We start from the raw sequence: 22,037 nt of genomic DNA on the forward strand, positions 1-22,037 counted from the left end.
ATTCTTATGTGTGGCCAAAAGTGGCTCTCCTCCTCTTCTTCTTCTTCTTCTTGCTTGGTTGAGCTTGTGCTTGAGAGAGGGAGTATGAGAGTGTGAGGGTGAGGGACCGTGGGGGAGAAGCTCTCCATCTTCTCCTCTTTTCGTCTCTTCTATTCTCTTCTCTTATCTTGCTTGCGGCAATGGAGCTTGAAGCATGGAGCTTGAGGATGGAGTTCGCTTGAAGCTTGCACTTGGATCGTGGAACTTCTGGAGTGCTCGGGAGAGGATATAACTCAATCGAGAATGGAGGAAGCTCACTACACTCGTAGAGATGGATGGCGTGTTGGCTATGTGAGAGGTAGCCATTAGTGCTAAGCTTGGAATGCTTGAAGCAAAAAGCGGTCTGTGGGTCTTGGCGGTTGATTGCCACTACAAAAGTGTGACTCTACAAACCACGTTGAAGTTAGTTTTTTTTACGTGCATTGGGAATGTTCAAACAACTATTCTTGGCATTAACAAGTCTCAATAGGAGTTAGAGGAACAAATCAAAAGTTATTGTATCCCCATTCTTGAGTAATTGCCATGTCGATAGCAATGGACGTCAACTTGCATACCATGTTATTCTTATTGGCTCCATACAAAGAAGCCTTGGGTAGAAAATATCGTTTCTCAAGTAAGCGTTACTATTTGTTGTGATTTGCTGTATATACCTAGGATGAGTTTGGCAGTGATAAATTCATTTTTTCCTATATACATTGATAAGTTTGATCATATCTATGCATCCAATCTCATGCATAGTCCAAGAGAGCTACAATTTCATAAAACATTTAAACAATGATCCAAACTTAGTTATATCATCCCAAACTCATGCATTATATTAGCAATGGGTGGTATAAACAAAAGGTGTTGCATGTCCCCACATGGGAATGCTAATACATCTAATCTCATTGAGAAATTATAGTAGTATATTAGGTACAGTCTTCTTGATGCTGATATTAATAGTAGTGTATTAGGTACACTCTTCATGATGTTGATATTAATAGAACCACTTAGACTTGTTGTATGTCTTTGTAGATAACTTGTAATTAGAAACTAGAATGGGTTAAACTACACTTGAGCTTTTCAAGTGAAAAAAAGAGATAGATAATGTATACAAATTTGATCTCAATATTTGTTTGGGTAGAGTTATGTTATTGGCTTCAATAATGTGAACCTTTTTGCAATTAACTCTAAGTGTTTTAACGTCTATGATCAAGCAAGAGCAATATTACTAGATAATTTTACAACAAAGAAGATCTTCAAGCGACAAAAGATGTGATCCCTCTTCCCTTGAGTCATCAATGAAGGAACAATGCTCTTCAAGATGGCTAGCACCTCATCTTGCATGAAAAATGAATTCGTAATAGTGTACTATCAAATCATTCTGATTGTCTTGATTGGGTAATTGATTACAAGCATCTTTAACAGATTATTTAACAAGCTCATTTTTCTCACCTTTGCATGCAAGCATGCGGTTTAACATCCTCCTCTCATTGTGGCATTAAAAATTTAGTTCTGTTCTACTCATATATTGGAGTGAAGGCCAAAATAATTGGCCACCCATTTTACTTACTAACCCTTACTATACATGTGCACACTCGTTGTTTATTCTTTGAGCGGTAAGGCAATAAGGTGCTTCTCACAAGGGAGCTATGAGATACATCACAAATATAGCTCTGTGTGTGTGTGTGTGTGTGTGTGTGTGTGTGTGCGTGTGCGTGGGGCACGCACGCGAAATCTCCATTCTCCTTAACTCCATCGATTGGTATCAAAGAGGGTGGAAGTCTCCAATTAGTGTTGCCAGTAGAAATCTTCACTGTCTCCACTTTCGAAGAGATTCGATGTACATAAAATGGTCTTCTTGAGGATGATGCTTGAGAGCTTAGTTTACTAGAATTTTTTATTAAAGTTTGTTTCTAATGCCAGGAGGCATATTTCACGGTGGATTCCGTGAGGTTTTACGGTGGATTCTGTAAACTTTGTTGACCGGGGCTCATACACAAAGTGGATTCTTTGTGCGAGAACTTGATGGGGACGCTTATCCTTTTCGGGTGTTTCATTAATTTAGTGTGTACATGGGTGATTGCATAGCGGGTGATTCTGCAAAATACATATTAAATTAATAAACGTTTATGAGTTTAGAGTGCGCACTTGTAATAATTTAAGGTTAGGATTGATTTCTAACCAGTTGATTTATTTATGTAGCTGAAAACTGCTAGGTATTCACTTTTGTCGGTTTAATTGTATTATTTTACTAACGATTGTGAATGCTTCAGTTTGATGTGTAGAGATAGCAGCAGTGGCGGAGGAAAGCATTGGAGGATAGTGTGTATTCGAATTATCACTTATATTTTGATGGGCGCATACCTTAGGCATGGCGCATATATTTTGTCGCGCCTATTTATTGAGGCGTTGGATATTTATTTATTATTTTGTATGCGCATGGGCGCACGATTATGATATTTGTATTTGGAGATTGTAATGGGTACACCTGACTCTTTGGGCGCCCACCCATTAGCTTTATTTCTATTTTGTGCTAAAGCAAACTCAAAAGCCAAAAGCGTGCTATTTTGTAATTTGGGCTATTATTTGAGCTTGAAGATGATTAATACATAAAATACATGCTTTGTGGAGCGCTCACACAAGGCATGGGGGGAGATTGCACCCAATTCGTCTCTTGTTCATGTAGTGCATGCTTTTTACCTTGAGTTTTGTGCAAAAAGTAGAGTTCTTTTGTTCTTGGGGACCTTCCGGCATTCACTACGCGAGCATACAACATCCGATCTGTGCACCACTGGTATCAGAGCGAAGCTGAGATCGAGAGCTTTCAATCGCTACCCATCTTGTGCGAAGGCGGAGCTCCTGGAACGATCGAGCTCTACAGTCAATCTCATCGCGAACAGTCGATACGGGTGGATTCCTGGTGATCAAGAACCTCTGTTTCCAGCCTGTGATCGCAAAGGACCGGCCTGCAACGGCGGAGGACCACTCCTATATCCTCTTCTCCAAGTCGTCAACATACAAAGATAAGTCATATCTTTCATTAAGCTTCCAAGCTTAAGTTTAAAAGTTACAAAGCTTAGCTTAGCTTGAATCTTTAAAAAGCTTCAAAGAATCAAATTGTTGATCAACGGCAAGAGGACGTGCTGGGCGGTGAAAATTCCGCCGAGGACATGAATATGTCCTAAAAATTGATGACTGGTTGAGAAGCTTAAAGCTTCTTAGTAATCTAAGCTTACTAAGGTTCTCCAACTCCTCAAGTTCAAATTTACCTATCCTACAAGTTTTGTTAGTCATCAGTCACGTAAATCTACCAAGTTGATCAAGTTTCGTAAGTCTGCAACTCTGCAAGTCCGACAAGTAACCAGAAGTCAGAACTGACTTGTGTTCAAAACTCCTATAAGGACTGTTCTTGCGCAGAAGTACCGAACTGCAAAGTTGTTCCCTGGAAGGTACTGTTCGCATACGCAGACTTGCTGAACCAATTTCAGCACAGGGAGAAGGTCAAAACGTAGATTTTTCAAAGATTTCAAATCCCGTAATTGCCAAAGACGAAGACTATGAAAGCCACACAAAAATATATAAGCCTTGTACACCCGATCTTGAGCTACGCTCATCCCGCTAATTGGATTTTGAGAGTGTGAGGTCTTTTGAAGTTTTGCAGGATGACAGAACAAAATATGGATGATTTGATGGCTGAAGGCGATCTTCCTGAACCTACAATGGAGCAAAAGTTGGATTTAAAAATGATGCAGTTGGACGAAGAACGAAGAGCCCGGCAAGCATTGCAAGTTCAATTGGCCAATTTACAAAGATCAACTACCGACAAAGAGGAACCACAATCCGAAGATCTTATCCGACGTACCATCGATGCAACTCTCGAAGCTCAATCTATCCACAAAGAAACAAAGATAAGTAAAACAAAATTCAAATTCCGTACTTTCAATGGCACTCGAGATGGAAAAACTGTTCTTGCATTTATCAGTCAGTTTGATGATTACTTTCATAAGTAAACATACGCTGAAAAAGATAAAATCAAGTGTGTCACTAATCGTTTAGTGGATAGAGCATCTCTTTGGTGGACCGTGGTTCATAAGAGCATAGATTGTCCCACTACCTGGGAGAGTTTCAAGAAGAAGTTCATGCATAATTTTCTTCCTCCACAATTCCATGAAAAAGCAATAAAGCAGTGGGACCTTCTTCAGCAAAGAGATCGTGAGCCTATTCCTCAGTACACCGAACGCTTTTGGAATGCATTACTCCAGTTACGCATGCTTAAAGACGTACTTGAAGCGACTCACAAGCGCAAGTATATGTCTGGATTACTTGGGCATTACTACGCTGAAGTCAATATGTTCAAGCCTGCAACTCTTGAAGATGCAATTCTTTAGCTCATGACATTGAAGACAAGCTTCGAGGAAGAGACAAGCGTCCACAACAATTTCAAGCCAATGGTAACTATGGATCTAAGCAATTCAATTCAAATTTTAGAAGATTCAATCAAGGTCGATTTCCTTCATCATCTTTCCGTAAGTCTTGGGCAAAACCACTTGCTTTACCATCGAATACCAATCAAAACCCTAAGCCAACTTCACAGCCAAATCCTAATATTCCTAGATTTCCTTCCATTGCAAACAATGTATCTAAAGCCAAACCTATAGTGTGTTACAAATGCCATCAACCTGGACATCTAGCAGCCAATTGTCAATCGAAGAAGCCACGTGTCCATATCAACTATCTTAGAGTAATGGAAGATGAAGAACATGAAGAAATGCCTGACTTTATAGAAGATGAAGATGACATTACTACTCCTTCGGATACTTTACCAAGTATGCCAACTCCACATTCTTTGTTGCCAATGAAATGTTTAGTGCATGGAAAAGAAAAGATCATTTTACATGTTGATGATAGTACACATGATTTTATTTCTGCAAAGTTAGTGAAAGAATTGAAATTACAAACTGTTCCTACGCATTATCGCATTAAAGCAACATTCTTAGGCACAAGGTATAATGGAACACAAGAGGTGTATGATTTAGAAATTCAAATTGGTGAATATACTGAAAGAATGAAATTTCTAGTTGTACCATTACAGTCCAGTGATATTATTTTAGGTATGCCTTGGCGTCATCAGCATAACCCTGATATAGATTATTCCACGCATTCAATTAATATTCATTTTCAAGGAAAACATATTACATTGTACAGTATGCATGCATCTAATGATTTTCCACTGCTTTCTCGTACTCAAGCTAAACGTGCATTACGCAAAAGTAGTAAATCTTATCTAATTTGGGTGAATAAACTGCAAGCTAAAGAAAAACATATGCACCCTAGGCATAAAGAATTCCTTGCACAATTTAAAGACTATTTTGCAGAAGATCTACCACCTGGTTTACCTCCTTCACGTCCTGAAGATCACAAAATAGATTTAATTCCTGGTACACAACCACCTTGTAAAGCACCATATAGGCATAACCAGATAGAGCAAAAAGAAATTCAAAATCAAGTTGAGGAATTACTAAATAGAGAATTGATTAGACCTAGTAGTTCTCCATTTGGTGCACCTATTTTGTTGGTAAAGAAGAATAATAATACTTATCGTATGTGCATTGATTATCGTGCTCTAAATAAAATTACTGTAAAGAATAGATATCTAATTCCTAGAGTCGATGATCTTATGGATAAACTGCAAGGTTCTGCCATATTTAGTAAAATAGATCTTAAATCTGGTTATCATCAGGTGAGATTAGATAAGTCTGACATATTCAAGACTGCATTTAGAACACAATTTGGTCATTATGAATTTTTTGTGATACCTTTTGGATTGACTAATGCACCTGCTACATTTAGTAGAATGATGAATCGTATATTTTTGAAATATCAGCATTGTGTTATTGTATTCTTTGATGATATCTTGGTCTTTAGTAAAAATGAGAAAGAACATTATGAACATCTGTCTTTGATTTTCAAGTTGTTGAAAGATAATCAATTGTATGCTAATCTGGAAAAGAGTGAGTTCTTTCAAACAGCAATTGAATATTTAGGTCATATTGTGTCATCAGATGGTATTAAGGTTGACCCTAAGAAGATAGAAGCAATATTGAACTGGCCTATACCTAAAAATGTACATGAGTTACGTTCTTTTCTAAGTCTTGCTAGTTTTTACAGGAAATTTGTGCGAATTTTTTCATTACTTGCTTTGCCTTTAACTAAACTTTTAAAGAAATGTATTGTTTATCATTGGTTTGATAATCAACAGAAATCCTTTGATTTATTGAAACATGCAGTAACCCATGCTCCTGTATTACAACTACCTGATTTCAATAGACCATTCTTTTTAGTAGTTATTGATGCTAGTGGATCTAGAATAGGAGCCGTACTTATGCAAGATAATCATCCCATAGACTATTCTAGTTGTAAATTGAAACCCTCTGAACTTAAATATTTCACATATGATAAAGAATTATTAGTTGTGGTACAAGCTTTAAGACAATGGAAACATTACTTAATGGGTTCTGATTTTATGATTAAGACAGATCAACAAAGTATTAGACATTTACTCAGTCAACCTCAAATATTTGACCGACATATCAAATGGGCAGCTTTTATTCAGAGTTTTCATCCCATTATCCAACATCAACCAAGTAAAGAAAATGTAGTGGCCGATGCATTAAGTAGAAGACCCACCATTCATAATATCTTTGTTATATCATTTGATTCTCTAACTCCTATGAAAGATACTTATCATCAGGACATTACTTTTCATGTTGATTAGAATAAATTAGTTGGAAATAATTGGATTCCTATTGATTCACTGTCTTATAATGATGGATTCATGTTTTATGAAAAGAGATTATGTGTTACAGTTCCATTTAGATCTTTTGTTTTGCATGAGATTCATTGTCCTCCATATCAAGGTCATAGAGGTATCATATCTACTTTGCGTACATTGATTGAAGATTTTTATTGGCCATATATGGACATTGATGTATCTAACTTTGTTTCTGAATGTCTGATTTGTCAAAGAGTTAAAAGACATCATGGTAAACAATATGGATTACTTATGCCTTTATCTATTCCATCAAGACCATGGGAACAGATTTCTATGGATTTTATTACTGGTTTACCTAATACTAAAGCTAACCATGACATGATTTGGACTGTAGTAGACAGGTTTAGTAAACAAGCATATTTCATTCCATGTAAGAAAACTTTAATAGCATCTCAGGCAGCACAATTGTTTTTGAAAACTATTTTCACTAATCATGGATTACCAAAAGTTATTATTTCCAATCGTGATTCTAGATTTTGTAACAACTTTTGGATTACTTTGTTTGCTAACCTAGGAACAAAGATTGATTTCTCATCTGCATTTCATCCTGAAACTAATGGACAAACAAAAGCCACTAACAGTACTATTTTAGATCTTTTACGTGCTTACACTATTTCTAAACCACAGACGTGGGATACACATTTGCATTTACTACAGTTTGCATATAGCAATACACCACACACATCTACAAAGAAAGCACCGTTTGAAGTGATTTATGGTTATAGATTGTCTACACCTGTTGCATCTTTATCAAATAGAATTCAGAATGTTGATGATATTGCTACTATGCACGCTACTATTTTTGATGAGGTTAAAGACATGATTGCTAAAGCCCAGCAATCATATACTAAACAAGCCAATAAGAAAAGACAAGCAATGAATTTCAAAGTTGATGACTATGTTTGGTTGAGAATAGAAAAACGTAGATTACAAAGTGTAGATAAACACCCAGTTGTGAAATTAGCACCTAGATTCTATGGACCATTTAAGATCATTCATAAAATCAATGACAATGCATTCAAGTTAGAATTACCACCTCACTCGAAAATTCACAACACATTTCACATTAGTTTATTACAACCCTGTAGAGGCCAATTACCTATACACCTTGTTTATGAAAACCCACCTTTGTTAGATGAAGAGACTGAAATACTTGAACCTGAAGCTATTCTAGATACTGACTTTATGACCACTAGAACTGGCAGAAGATATTCTAGATATTTAGTCAAGTTTAAAAACCATCCTGTAGAGGAAGCCCAATGGATGCACGCTAGAGACTTAAATGCTTTCCCCACTCTATTAGCTCCACATTGAGCTAATAGCAATTGAGGTCAATTGCTATCCCACCCCGGGGGTATGATGCCAGGAGGCATATTTCACGGTGGATTCCATGCCACGGTGGATTCCGTGAGGTTTTACGGTGGATTCTGTAAACTTTGTTAACCGGGGCTCATACACAAAGTGGATTCTTTGTGCAAGAAGTTGATGGGGATGCTTATCCTTTTCGGGCATTTCATTAATTTAGTGTGTACATGGGTGATTTCATAGCGGGTGATTCTGCAAAATACATATTAAATTAATAAATGTTTATGAGTTTAGAGTGCGCACTTGTAATAAATTAAGGTTAGGATTGATTTTTAACCAGTTGATTTATTTATGTAGTTGAAGACTGCTAGGTATTCACTTTTGTCGGTTTAATTGTATTATTTTACTAACGATTGTGAATGCTTCAATTGATGTGTAGAGATAGTAGCAGTGGCGGAGAAAAGCATTGGAGGATAGCGTGTATTCGAATTATCACTTATATTTTGATGGGCGCATACCTTAGGCATGGTGCCTATATTTTGTCGTGCCTATTTATTGAGGCGTTGGATATTTATTTATTATTTTATATGCGCATGGGTGCACGATTATGATATTTGTATTTGGAGATTGTATTGGGTATGCCTGACTCTTTGGGCGCCCGCCCATTAGCCTTATTTTTATTTTGTGCTAAAGCAAACTCAAAAGTCAAAAGTGTGCTATTTTGTAATTTGGGCTATTATTTGAGCTTGAAGATGATTAATACATAAAATACATGCTTTGTGAAGCGCTCACACAAGGCATGGGGGGAGATTGCACCCAATTGGTCTCTTGTTCATGTAGTGTATACTTTTTACCTTGAGTTTTGTGCAAAAAGTAGAGTTCTTTTGTTCTTGGGGACCTTCCGTCATTCGCTACGCGAGCATACAACATCCGATCTGCGCATCAGTTTCAGGCACTCCATTTTTATCTATAGGTGCTACATAGGGTATTCTATCTTTTCTTACAATTCTCCACATGTTGTTTGGAACCTATAAAACAAATTGAGGCTTACAATGTTCCCTATAGATTTGTTGTATATAGGCTTGGGGGGTTCATTATATGTAAATAGTCTATATCACACCTCTTTAGAGGGCACCCTTTTATATGTTAAAAAAAGTGCAAAAATAGTAGCTTAAAAATCCCTTCTTTTGAACTTACATGGAATACTCACATATTTATTAGTCCCTCTTGAGTATGTAGGCTAGCATGCATTGGCAACTGATGATAAACCATTAGAAACGAGCAAAATTGGTTACAAAATGTTTGATATAGGTTGCAAATTATAGATCTCACAATTTTAAGATTTGGTATTGCTTGTTATTGTATGCAAGGAGTGTAATGAAGTAGAGACTTTGATGGATATGCTATAGTAACTATTAAGCTACATATATTGTTATAGTATCCATGCATACTTGCTCTTGAATGAGCAAGAGCACTGTTGTTTGATGCACTATGGTGGTCTCAACGAGATCAATCTACTAATCTACTTTTGAATAATTGGATACTATTATGGTATGATATCCGTGAAAAAGTATTGATTCAATAATACGATGTTTTAACTATATACAATGATTTTCACAATGTTTGGACAATAATATATGCATTATTGTTTAGTAGTGACCCATTTTCAGTCTTCTTTCAAATTTGGTTATACCGAGCAAACACTATAGAAATTTTGCCAATTTGTAGTACAATTTGTTAATTTTCTAATTGGTGTTACTTTTTATCATCCATGGATAATAAACTATATAACAGCAAGAAGTTTGATGGTACATACTTCAATTTATGAAAGGAGTAGATCCAAGACATCCTTATTTAGAAGAAACAATTGAGGCCCATAAGAGGCATAGATGCAAAAATAATGGACATATGTGAGAAGGATTGGTTGGAGCTTGATGCATCGACCAAATCCACTATTAGGTTGCATTTGGTAGAATCTATTTATTTTACAGTTGTGAATAAGACCATTGCATATAACTTATGGAAGCAGTTGGTAGAATCTAGAGAGAGAGAGAGAGAGAGAGAGAGAGAGAGAGAGAGAGAGAGAGAGAGAGAGAGAGAGGCTCTTCATATTCATTTCATAGGTGAATGCATTATTGCATGTAGATAGACATATGCTATTTTTATTATGCTGCACAAATGCATATGATCATTCACATGCTTTAGTGAATAATATCAATAAATAGCCTAATTACATTTTGACATTTTACACATTAGATATAAAATGCTTCATATTTTGCTTGTGAAGTAGTTAATTTCTTATTTTGTGAGAAAAAGAAAGCGCAGGACCGTCTCCTTTTGCTCATAAAAGCGTGAAATGAACAAGACAAAGCTTGATGAGCTTTGTGAGTTTGCCATCTATATTTAGGAGATCTGACTAGACTAGCTAGTTGTTAGTTGCAAGAGCTTGGCAGTTTTGGAGGTTCAAACTCTAGGAGATATATTGGACTTATTAATAAAATAAAAATAAAAAGATTAATAAAAATTGTTGCGTAATTCGAGGGACCTAAAATGCGCGAGACACCACTGATGATGATTGCACCACGTGCCGTTCATGAGAGGCGTCAGCCGATCGCTAGTACTTGTTGCAGTGGCAGGCCTCTCGTTGCGTGACAGAGAGAGAGAGACACACACACCACACACACACACGCGCACGCACAACACAACACAACACCAGACCGGGAAGAGAAAATGCTGTCCTGGTCGTCTTCTTTTGCCAGCAATGGTATCTCCCGTCCTTCACATCAACAGCCGCAGGAGCATCAGCATCAGCATCACCTGGTTACGCGTTCGTCCCCTCATCAGCATCTGCATCACCTGGTTACGCGTTCCTCCCCTTGCTGTCGTTCTCTTGCTTCACCTTCAGTGCTCACCACTGGCCCTGAACGAGCCTTGAGAACCCCTCACAGCGGGTAAGGGTCCTTTGCGCGCCATTGATCACAAAAGTACATGAAACAACAACATAGTTGCATTTATATATGCGATTATGTATGCGCGGTTGTACGAACAAAAAGCTTCAAACATCATGTTTGCATCCATGTATATGTGCAAACGTGCAGGAAACTTCATCATATCTGGATCGGCTTACAAAGCAAAGAGCTCTCTTCAGCTAATCTACAGTGCACCACCTATGATTGGAAGTTTACATACCATAGGTTGTATCTTCTTTTTGGACATTTATAAGGTCAGACTACAGACGTGCAGGAGAAAAGCAACGGCTAGGAGCATAATTACAATTGATGTGTCGTGGCATTGGATGGCCATTTTGCTGTAGACCCGCATGAATCCCAAATCTTGGAGGCATACATTGCCATATAATGGATGCAAGTTTCACCCCCATTCGTTTATTATGGTATTCTTGGTGCCCCAGGCTTGTGAACCTTGAATTGTAACCCCTTTGAAATCCAGCTCTATGATTCATATCAATGACTAAAGTGTTTTGTTTGCTACATCATGCTTCATTTCTCCATTGACGATAGGCAATGGCACAAGTGTTGCCAAGTATCATACAAAGGTAACTGTGTGAGAATGAGATTCACAATAGAAGCATTGAAACTAGTCTTGAACATTGAATGAAATGAACAAGAGAAGCAAGAACACGTGAACTTAGAGAACTGAGAAATAGGCCATTGTAAAGGATGCCCAAGCAAGGACAGCCCTTGGTTCGTATGCAAACTCTATAGTCCCTAGTTCTATGAAGTTTCTAGAACATGTTTGCATCGCTTATGTCAGTGCCTTAAGTATCGGCATCCATGTCATGCCATGTGTTGACATGCATGTCATGCCATGTGGCATTCTCTTGTAACATGTGGTCCCCTTAACTTCCTCAGGCTATAGTATAAATAAGAGTTGTGGGTTTCGAGTACTTTAGTCTTGCCAATAATAGTTGTGATGCTCTTGCAAGGTAAGTTTTTTTTCTAGATCTTGTCTTGTTCTAGTCTTGTATTATATGGAGTCTTGTCTTGTAATCAAGTTACGCTCTTGTGTGCATTCTCTTGTGATCAAGTTATCTTACAATCAAGTTCTAGTTCAAATTTTCTCTCAAGTTTTTCTCTTGTAAGTTGTGAGAGCAATCTCCTCGCTCTCGAAGAGCACTTGCTCTGCTCGTAATAGTTTGGCAAGACTCTCCTACCACAATCTTGCTTGGTTGTATGAGGGAGTCCGTGATGGAACGTATTGTTACTTCCTTACAAAGCATCCAACAACAAATCCAAGAGCTTCAAGAAAGTAATGCAAAGCTACAAGCAAAGCAACCACAAGCTTTGGGCTTAGTTGTGCAACACCTACAACAATAAGAAATTCAAGACACAAGCTTATATCAAGCCAAAGGTACTTTGGCTATTGGCAACCTTCATGATTAACATAGGAAAGAACCAAAGGTCGCACTTTTAGAGAAATTTAAGTGCGTGAGGTCAAAATTCAAATGTCGGAGTGTGACGTTCACCGAAGACGGATCCCAAGTCTGTGACCACCAGCCGGAGTGTAGGAGTGCTGAATAGTGAATGGCAGCAGGCTGGTCACCAAAACGCAATAGTCTGGAGGCTGGAAACTGGTAAATACAGCAGTGTACCAACGATCGGAGGCTGGAAATTGTGCACAGTCTGCTGTAAACAGCAAGCTGAAATAGTGTCTGAGAGTGTCAAGACATGCAATGCTGAAAATGCAGGCTGGCTGACCCTGGAGATGATGGACAGCAGGCTGAACAGCAGTTTGGGATAGTTTGGAGCAGTCGCCAGCAGTTGAGAGCTGTCGCCTACAGTAATGGATAGACTGAAGATAATGTGGCTGCAGTTGGTGATGGTTGGACAGCAAATGGAGGCGGGCTGCAGGCTGGAAAGTGGGCGCCAACAGCAGTAGAGAGTGTGTGGGCTGGTGTAACCTGCAAATAAGGATGATTGTTGAATGGGGGCAGCCTGTCTATTTATAGATGTGGAAGGGTGCCCCAAAAATTAGGGTTTCCACTAAACTCTCTCGAACCGCTCCTCGTTTTAGGGTTTCCACTAAACTCTCTCGAACCGCTCCCCATTTTAGGGTTTTACTCTAAAAGAGTATTTTTAGTGTGTTTTGGGGCTGTTTAAGAGGCTAATTAGCAAGTAATGCATATTTTAGCTCAACACCCTCTCTCAGGCCCAAAATTGAGTTGAAAGGTTAGGCCAGCCATTGTGATGTTTATGTACCCCAAGGCGTCCCACACCAAAGCAGCCAAGGCATTGGACAAAGGGTGCACGTCGGCTGCCCAGTGGCCTACCAAGTCTATAGAGACGATGGTTATCTTACCAAGGGAATCCAAGTAGTCACCCCAGAGAGGATAGGGCATCGGACAAAGGATACACGTCGGTTGCCCAGTGGCCTACCAAGCCCTACAAAGGCAGATGGAACTATATGGATTTTTTTTTTTTTGTTGAATAAGTGAAGTAAATTTGATGGGATGCGGCTGATTGAGTAAAAGTGACCCAGAAGACGGGAGTAGGGAGGATACACCCAACACATCACAAAACAGTACAAGCTAACCCATCCACTCAAGGTATCAATGATGAGGAAAAATAGGTGATGAGGTATCCATGTGATAAAGGAGAATGGTGGTGTGGTGACAACTGCTTTCACTGGAAACAACTTAAGATCCGCTTAAGTAGTGCTCTACACAATGAGATGCAAAGTATGCTACATGCTGAAGAATGCTCATGTAGTAGGTGCCACTTGGATAGTGTCCCTCATGGGGAAATTGTTTACTTGCCCAAGTGCCCTACTATAAGGATGATATAATCATGCAATGTAAAGGGTAAGGTACAATAGGGGAAAGAAGCCGATGTCGAAGACAAAGTGTTGAATGTAGGAACCCCCTCTCAACCTGGATGTAGATGCCAAAGAAGCAAGAGGAGCCTGATGTCGGTCTTCATATGGTACCGAGAACCATAAGGAATGAAAGAAGATAAAGTGGATGAATCACCCCACTAGAAGAGCAAGGTAGAAGTCATCGCCATGATAGCATCGAGAGAGATGCTACAGATCCGCCTTGGGAGGGAAAGCTGCCATGTTGGAAGAAGAGCAAGCACTCTTAGGATGATGAAACCATGAAAGGAACGGTGCGCATTCCCACGTCTCTAGCCCAAGGAGGACCAAAGCAATCTGCAAGTTAGCCCTACATTGAAAGACAAAACCCTACAAAAGAGATGAGAATCTGCAAACACAGAGGTTAGTGGTGAGATACTCCAAAGCAAAATAGAATAGAAAGAAAATCTAACTCAAAATAAATGCAATGAATGTGTATGTGTGTGAGGAAATGCTGCGGAATACAAACAAATGGGAAAACTAAGGATAATGAATCCTATGGCCCTGACTCTAAGAGTGCGAAAAATGAATGCTAGATTGACCTAGGATATCTGAAAGAACCTAGAGACATACTAGTCTAAGGTGGCTGCCATCACGTATGTCCAGTACCAGGGCTCTACCAAGGGAACGCCTGACGAGGTGGGGAGGAAGGTGAGATAGATGCATGAAGTGCAATGGGATCGGAACCTGCAGACCAATCAGCCAGTCCCTCAGGGGCAGTGAAAGAGATGGGCTGCTGAGGCTGGACTCGAGCCACATGTCCAGCAGCAACAATGGGTGCTGAAGAAGCACATGAAGCAGGAGTGGAAAGTGTAGTCCCACTGGACTGTGTAGTCGCAGTGGTTTGCAAAGGCTTTTTAGGTGAAAGACTTTGGGCCTTGGAGCGACACTCCTCGTCCACATGGCCTGCCCTCTGGCAATGTGTGCAAAACTAGTTTTTCTTAGGGAGTTATTGCCAGATAGGTCTAGATTCTTTGGTTCCATCTGAGGAAGAGGAGTCACCCTTGGATTGGCTTGCCTTCGCATCTTGCGAGTTCTTGCCACTGGTGGTTTTCCCTCCCGAACAAGAGGTAACCAACCCCCTCTGCTCTGAATAAGACTGTGATGAGGATCTCTTGTGGACTTGATCATGCACCCTTGCGTAACGCAAGAATTGGTACTCAAACTCATAGAAGGTTGGCATTCAGAACCTGCAAAGTGGTTGAGAAGGTGACTCCAATCAGAACCTGCAAAGCGGTTGATCATGCACCCTTGCGTAACGCAAGAATTGGCACTCAAACTCGTAGAAGGTTGGCAATGGAGGTTGGGAGATCATGTGTGAATGAAATGGAAGTATTTTTTGGGCAAGTTATTCAAGAAGAATATAACCTGATCGTCGTTTGACTTTGGAGAGCCAGTAGTGGCGAACTCGGCAAGTAACCGCCTATATTCAACCAGCTTGACTTTCAGATCATCCCCTTCCTTAATAGAGAACTCTTGAAGCTCAAAGTCGAGATTAATGCGCTGAGTACGATCACGAGCCGCAAAGCGGTTGAGAAGGTAACTCCAATCAGAACCCGCAAAGAGGTTGGGAGATGATGTGTTGAATGAAATGGAAGTATTTTTTGGGCAACTTATTCAAGAAGAATGTAACGTGATCGTCGTTTGACTTTGGAGAGCCAGTAGTGGCGAACTCCGCAAGTAACCGCCTATATTCAACGAGCTTGGCTTTTAGATCATCCCCTTCCTTAATAGAGAACTCTTGAAGCTCAAAGTCGAGATTGATGCGCTAAGTACGATCACGAGCCGCAAAGCGGTTGAGAAGGTGACTCCAACGAGATCAGAACCTGCAAACCAATCAGCTAGTCCCTCAGGGGTAGTGAAAGAGATGGCCTACTAAGGCTGTACTCGAGACACATGCCTAGCAGCAATGGCGGCTACTGAAGGAGCAGATGAAGCAGGAGCGGAAGGCGTAGCCCCACTAGACTGTGCAGTCACAATGGTCTGCAAAGGCTTTTTAGGTGGAAGACCTTGGGCCTTGGAGCGACGCTCCTCATCCACACAGCCTGTTCTCTGGCAGTGTATGCAAAAACGGTTTTTCTTAGGGAGTTGCTGTCAGATAGGTCTAGATTCTTTGGTTCCATTTAAGGAAAAGGAGTCACCCTTTGATTGGCTTGCCTTCACATCTTGCCAGTTCTTGCCACTGGTGGTTTTCCCTCCCGAACAAGAGGCAACCGACCCCCTCTGCTCTGAATAAGGTTGTGATGAGAATCTCTTGTGGACTTGATCATGCATCCTTGCGTAACGCGAGAATTGTTACTCTAACTTGTAAAAGGTTGGCAATCGAGGTTGGGAGATGATGTGTTGAATGAAATGGAAGTATTTTTTGGGCAACTTATTCAAGAAGAATGTAACCTGATCATCGTTTGACTTTGGAGAGCCAGTAGTAGCGAACTCGGCAAGTAACCCCCTATATTCAACCAGCTTGACTTTCAGATCATCCCCTTCCTTAATAGAGAACTCTTGAAGCTCAAAGTCGAGATTGATGCGCGGAGTACGATCACGAGCCGCAAAGCGGTTGAGAAGGTGACTCCAATGCTCTGACATGAGCGAGAAGTGCTGCAACTGAGAGTGAAACTCAGGAAGCAATCCTTGTATCAGCTCAACATTGGCTGTGGCATTGCGGGCTCTCCATTGACGGATGTAATTAGGGTGAGGTAGTCAAGGGTCTAGCATAGGCTCTAGACCAATGACAAAGTCCCAAAGACCCTCAGACTCAAGCACTTGTTGCATGAAATTAGACCAAGTGGTGAAATTTGACCCCTTAAAGCGTGTCCTATCCGTGAAGGCATTCTTGGCCGTTGCAACAGAAGTGGTAATGCTCGGAGATGGATAGTGTGAAAAAGTGTAGTGTGGGTAGGATGGGGTAGTGGAGTACACTCGGGAATGGGCCCCAGAGTGTCCACTAGGCATGCGGGTAGTGTGCAAGGTGGATCCATAGGTAGGGATGGGTTGACTAGGCATGGGCATGGTCATAGTTGTCAGGTACGAAAGGTACGATACAGTACGGTACGATAAAACACGGTACTAATTGGTACCTTATGATTTTATAAGGTGCGGTACGATATTAGTACGAAAATAAAATTAAGATGATTTTTTAAATAACAAAAATCATAAAACATTAAATGATAGATCGTAGAATACATGTTTAAAGTGGAACTAGCCATTTCATTACTAAATAAGATGAATACATGAGGGTGACCATCGTGGTTGCATGGGCTATGCAAAACATGCGATACAACTATAGTCTGTTTAGTATACTGTATATTTGATACAAAAAGAGAGACCTATGTCATGAATCTATGATGAGGCATCACTATCATCATCATCATCATCATCATCATCATCATCATCATCATCATCATTAGAACCATCTGAGTGCTCATCAAGAGAGTCTGAAGATGACTCCTCGATATCCGATGATGAGACACACTCATACTCATCCTCACTGATGAGGTTACCATCATCATCAAATGATGGCTCCCTAGGTGGCGGTTGTGTAGGTAGAAGACTTTTGAAGACCTAACTACCTAAGAAGACTAAGTATCTGACGGGAAGGCTATGCGGATTGATATGGTGTGATTTAAGCCATTGATAGCTCAAGAAAAACAAAGGTGGTGTATTAATGGATTATGCATGTGTTGCGGCCAATTAGGACACAGTTGAATATCTTCTTAACAAAGGAAGGATGAGAATTCATGGCGCTACTACTCTCATCAATGTCGGGAAATGTCAACGTCCAACCTTAGTAGAGAGTATGCGGCAAGACAAGGCTATTACCCCAAGGAGTATTATATCAGATATACCCTTCAATATCATCCATTGCCCAAATAGTCCAGTTGTTATTGGGTTGCTTTGGCTAGAATTACATAACCCCGACATCAACTAAGGCCAGTGCAAACAATAAAAGGAAGAATTCTTGAACAATATACATTGAGGCAAAGCTGTTCATACATCAAGCAAAGAAGAATCCATCCTTTTTCATTTATGCAATTCCAATGGAGAAACCAAAGGATGAAAGTTTGGACACACTCCTAGTCAATATACAGAGTTCAGGATGTGTTGGAAAAGAAGAATGTGGATATGCTACCAAAACATCGACTTTATGATTGTGCAATAGATTTACAAGAGGGAGCTCAACCTCCTTTTGGTCCCATCTATAAGCTATTCCCATATGAATTTTCAATTAGGAGAGCTCGAGAAATATATTAATGAGATTCTTGCCAAGGGATTCGTGTGCCATTCAAAATCTCTAGCGGGTGCTTTGATTATATTTATCAGAAAAAAAATGGATTTCTTCATATGTGTGTGGATTATATAGGGATCAATAAGATTACTATCAAGAATTGCTACCCTCTTCCCTTGATTCTAGAACTCATTGAATGGCTTGGGAAAGCCAAAGTCTTCACTAAGATAGATCTTCATGGTGCTTATAATCTTGTCAAGATAAAGGAGTGGAAGACGGCTTTTCGCAGAAGGTATGGGCATTTTGAATATGTTATCATGCCATTTGGCCTAAAAAATGCTCTAATTTTTTTTCAATATATGATGAATGATATTTTTCGAGAATACTTGGACGGCTTCAATGTGATCTATTTGGATGATATCTCGATCTGTTTCAAGAACCAAGAGGAGTATGAGCATCATGCCAAAATAGTCCTAAATAAATTGTGGGAAGTAAGCTTGTATTCAAAGCAAGAAAAGTTTTCTTTCCATCAAATTAAAGTTGAGTTTTTAGGGTACATCATTTTCTGAGAAGGGAATTTCAATGGACCCTAAGAAGGTACAAACTATTCTGGAATGCGACTCCTTCATTTATGTGAGATGTTTAATGCTTTTTGGGATTTGCAAATTTTTATTGAATCTTTATGAAGGACTACTCTGATATTGCTGCCTCTCTAACCAACCTAACTAGAAAGGATAAGTTTGTATGGGATCAAAAGGCTGAACAAGCTTTTAAAAAATTAAAGCAAGCTTTTACCTTAGCACCCATTCTCATCCATGCAGATCCATTGAAGCCCTTTCTCATGGACATAGATACCTTACATTTTGCACTTGGAGCTATTGTATCCTAGATCAGTGATGACAATTGAGTTCATCCAATAGCTTTCTACTTGAGAAAATTCTTTGTTGTAGAAATCAACTATGAAATTCATCATAAAGAACTTCTAGCTATTGTGGACTTCTTGGAGACTTGGTGACACCTACTTGAAGGGGCCCTTGATAAGATCACTATCTATAGGGATTACATGAATTTGGAATATTGTATGACTTCTTGTAACTTGAATCGTCTCTAGGCAAGATGGAGTGGTTTCCTATCTAGATTGGACTTCATCATTATCTATAGGCCTCGCCACCAACAACGAAATCCATATGCTCTATCTTGAAGATCTTACCTCGCACCAAAAGAAGGCAATGAAGCCCATGACCAACAGAATTCAGTAGTCTTGAAACTTGAGCAATTGAACTTAAGGGGAGTTATCAATAAAGCACAAAAGACTTTGGATTTTTATCAGAGGTTAAGAAGGAAACTACCAAAGACTCATTTGCTAAGGACATAAGGAGGCAATTGTATCAAGGCCAAGAACAAACTCAAAGGGATTTCCAGGATATTGATGGGCTGCTCTATTATATAGGACTCCTCTATATTTCTCTCGGTCCCTTACAAGTGGATATACTCAAGAAGAGACACGAGCTCCCTTCAGTAGGGCATTTTGGAGTTAACGAGACAATGAAGCTGGTTTGAAGGGATTTTTGGTGGCCCCAAATGCAGAAACTAGTTAAGGACTTTGTGTGTTCTCTTGTGACACATGCAACAGAGCTAAAGTTCCTCAACATCAACCTCATGGCCTTTTTTAACCATTACTTACTCCAAGTAAGCCATGGTCATCTTTATCCATGGACTTCATTGTTGAACTACCTTCTTCTAGAGGGTATGATTCTATCTTGGTGGTGGTTGATTGATTCACAAAAATGACACTCTTTATCCCAAGAACCAAGCGTATCAATAGAGAAGGGCGAGCGAGGCTCTTCTTGGAATATAGGCACCATACTATTGAGCTAAAACATGCATAGCTCAATATGCATTACTTGCTGATTAGCCCCTTAAACAACCCCAAAACACACTAAAAAATGCTCTTTTAGAGTAAAACCCTAAAATGGGGAGTGGTTTGAGAGAGTTCAGTGGAAATCCTAAAACGGGGAGCGGTTCGAGAGAGTTTTGTAGTTTCCTCTCTTTTTACTCTTCGATTGGTGGTCATAGACTTGGGATCCGTATCCGGTGGACGTCACACTCTGACATTGCTCTGCCTTTGAGCACACTGTACACTCTTTACATTCATTCACTTTAGAGTTGTGTTCTCTCTCTCTCTTCTTCTATTTGTGTTTGAGTTTCTGTGTTTGAGTTTTGAGTTTTGTGTTTAGGGTTTGAGTTTTGCCCTCTATGTCTGTGTCTGTCTCTTTGTGTTTCTATCGTGGTCGTACACTATGTGTCCTCAGTGCAAACCCTAGCAGTTTTCTTCACATGGTATTAGAGCCGATGCTCTTGTAAAGAGTATCTTGTGGATATTGTGGAGAGCTAGTCTTTGTGCGAGGCATACAATACGACTCGTAACTGAATCACAATGTCCTAGACACCTTCTCCAATTCCTATGATGTCTTATCAGGCTTCTCCATCATTGGAGGCCTTGAGACAGCATTATGGACTCAGTGAGGAGGACGACACTCCACCTTCACTAGATTTCAGTAATAGGATAGAGAACCTTGAGGAGTACTATTGCAACAAGTACGGTGATATTTACACCGCTCCTATGAGTTTTGCTACCACATCCGCACTGGTTGGTAAGGCTGGCCACCTCTCCGATCATGGAGGATATACAACATTTAGAACGTTTGGCAATCCATCTTCATCATCTCAACCAGGTCAAATGTCGGGTTTGTATAATTCTTTTGTGTTGCATGAATTAAAACCCTCGCCTGTTTCTTCTTTTGAGGTACAGGATCCAGATGGCTTTGCGTATGTGAAGTTCAATAGAGGGGGCTCACGAAGCAGACGAAATTCAGGTACATCTACAGCTTCTGTTTCATTTGAGCATATCACACACACGTTTCACTTCCCTCCCATCCCACCCTCTTCTATATCACACCTTTGATCATCTTTCCAAAACCTTGGATTACACTCCACATTTGCATCACACACCCTAGGGGTTGGATCTTCCATCTCCGCTCCTAGCATCTTTTCCTTCTTCACCCCATTCTCTGCCTCTTTACACCATGGTACTTCGTTAGGGGGAATGCCACCCTTTAACATAGTGCCTCTTACCTTTCAGCAAATGAGCACACCCAGAACTCTTGGGACGATTGTGATGGGCATTTCCCTCACTATCCCCAGCTTCACATCTCCCATGACCACTCATACGCAAGGGTTTCCATCCTCAGCTTATGGTGCGTCTTCACACATTCCTTGGGCTACATCTACGAAGGGATTCCTCTCTTCTACTTCCCGTGTTCCTGTCCCATCTCCTTGGGTTCCTCATGTGGCTACCATGTCCATGCCTAGTTAGCCCATCCCTACCTATGGATCCACCTTGCACACTATCCGCATGCCTGGTGGATACTCTGGGGCCCATTCCCAAGTGTACTCCACTACCCCATCCTACCCACACTACACTTTTTCACACTATCCATCTCCGAGCACTACCACTTCTGTTGCAACGGCCAAGAATGCCTTCATGGATAGGATACATTTTAAGGGGTCAAATTTCACCACTTGGTCTAATTTCATGCAACAAGTGCTTAAGTTTGAGGGTCTTTGGGACTTCGTCATTGATCTAGAGCTTATGCTAGACCCTTGACTACCTCACCCTGATTACATCCGTCAATGGAGAGCCCGCAATGCCACAGCCAATGTTGAGCCGATACAGGGATTGCTTCCTGAGTTTCACTCTCAGTTCCAGCACTTCTCGCTCGTGTT

The 22,037-nt window shown here is 40.1% G+C and overlaps 1 protein-coding gene across 1 annotated transcript in view; it reads left to right on the top strand.

Moving 5' to 3' along the window:
• Nucleotides 1-10,725: 10,725 nt before the first annotated feature.
• VTE1 (tocopherol cyclase, chloroplast / vitamin E deficient 1 (VTE1) / sucrose export defective 1 (SXD1)) overlaps nt 10,726-22,037 on the top strand; it is a 188,773-nt gene continuing 177,461 nt past the window's right edge. The window contains exon 1 of the mRNA XM_087680911.1: nt 10,726-11,109. Coding sequence (XP_087537037.1) covers nt 10,889-11,109 — 221 coding nt within the window. The 5' untranslated portion in view covers nt 10,726-10,888. The remainder of the gene's footprint in view (nt 11,110-22,037) is intronic.

This window comes from Lygodium microphyllum, chromosome 1 (assembly GCF_053477565.2).
Source record: "Lygodium microphyllum isolate KBCC chromosome 1, Lygodium_microphyllum_v1.1.10, whole genome shotgun sequence".
NCBI lineage: Eukaryota > Viridiplantae > Streptophyta > Polypodiopsida > Schizaeales > Lygodiaceae > Lygodium > Lygodium microphyllum.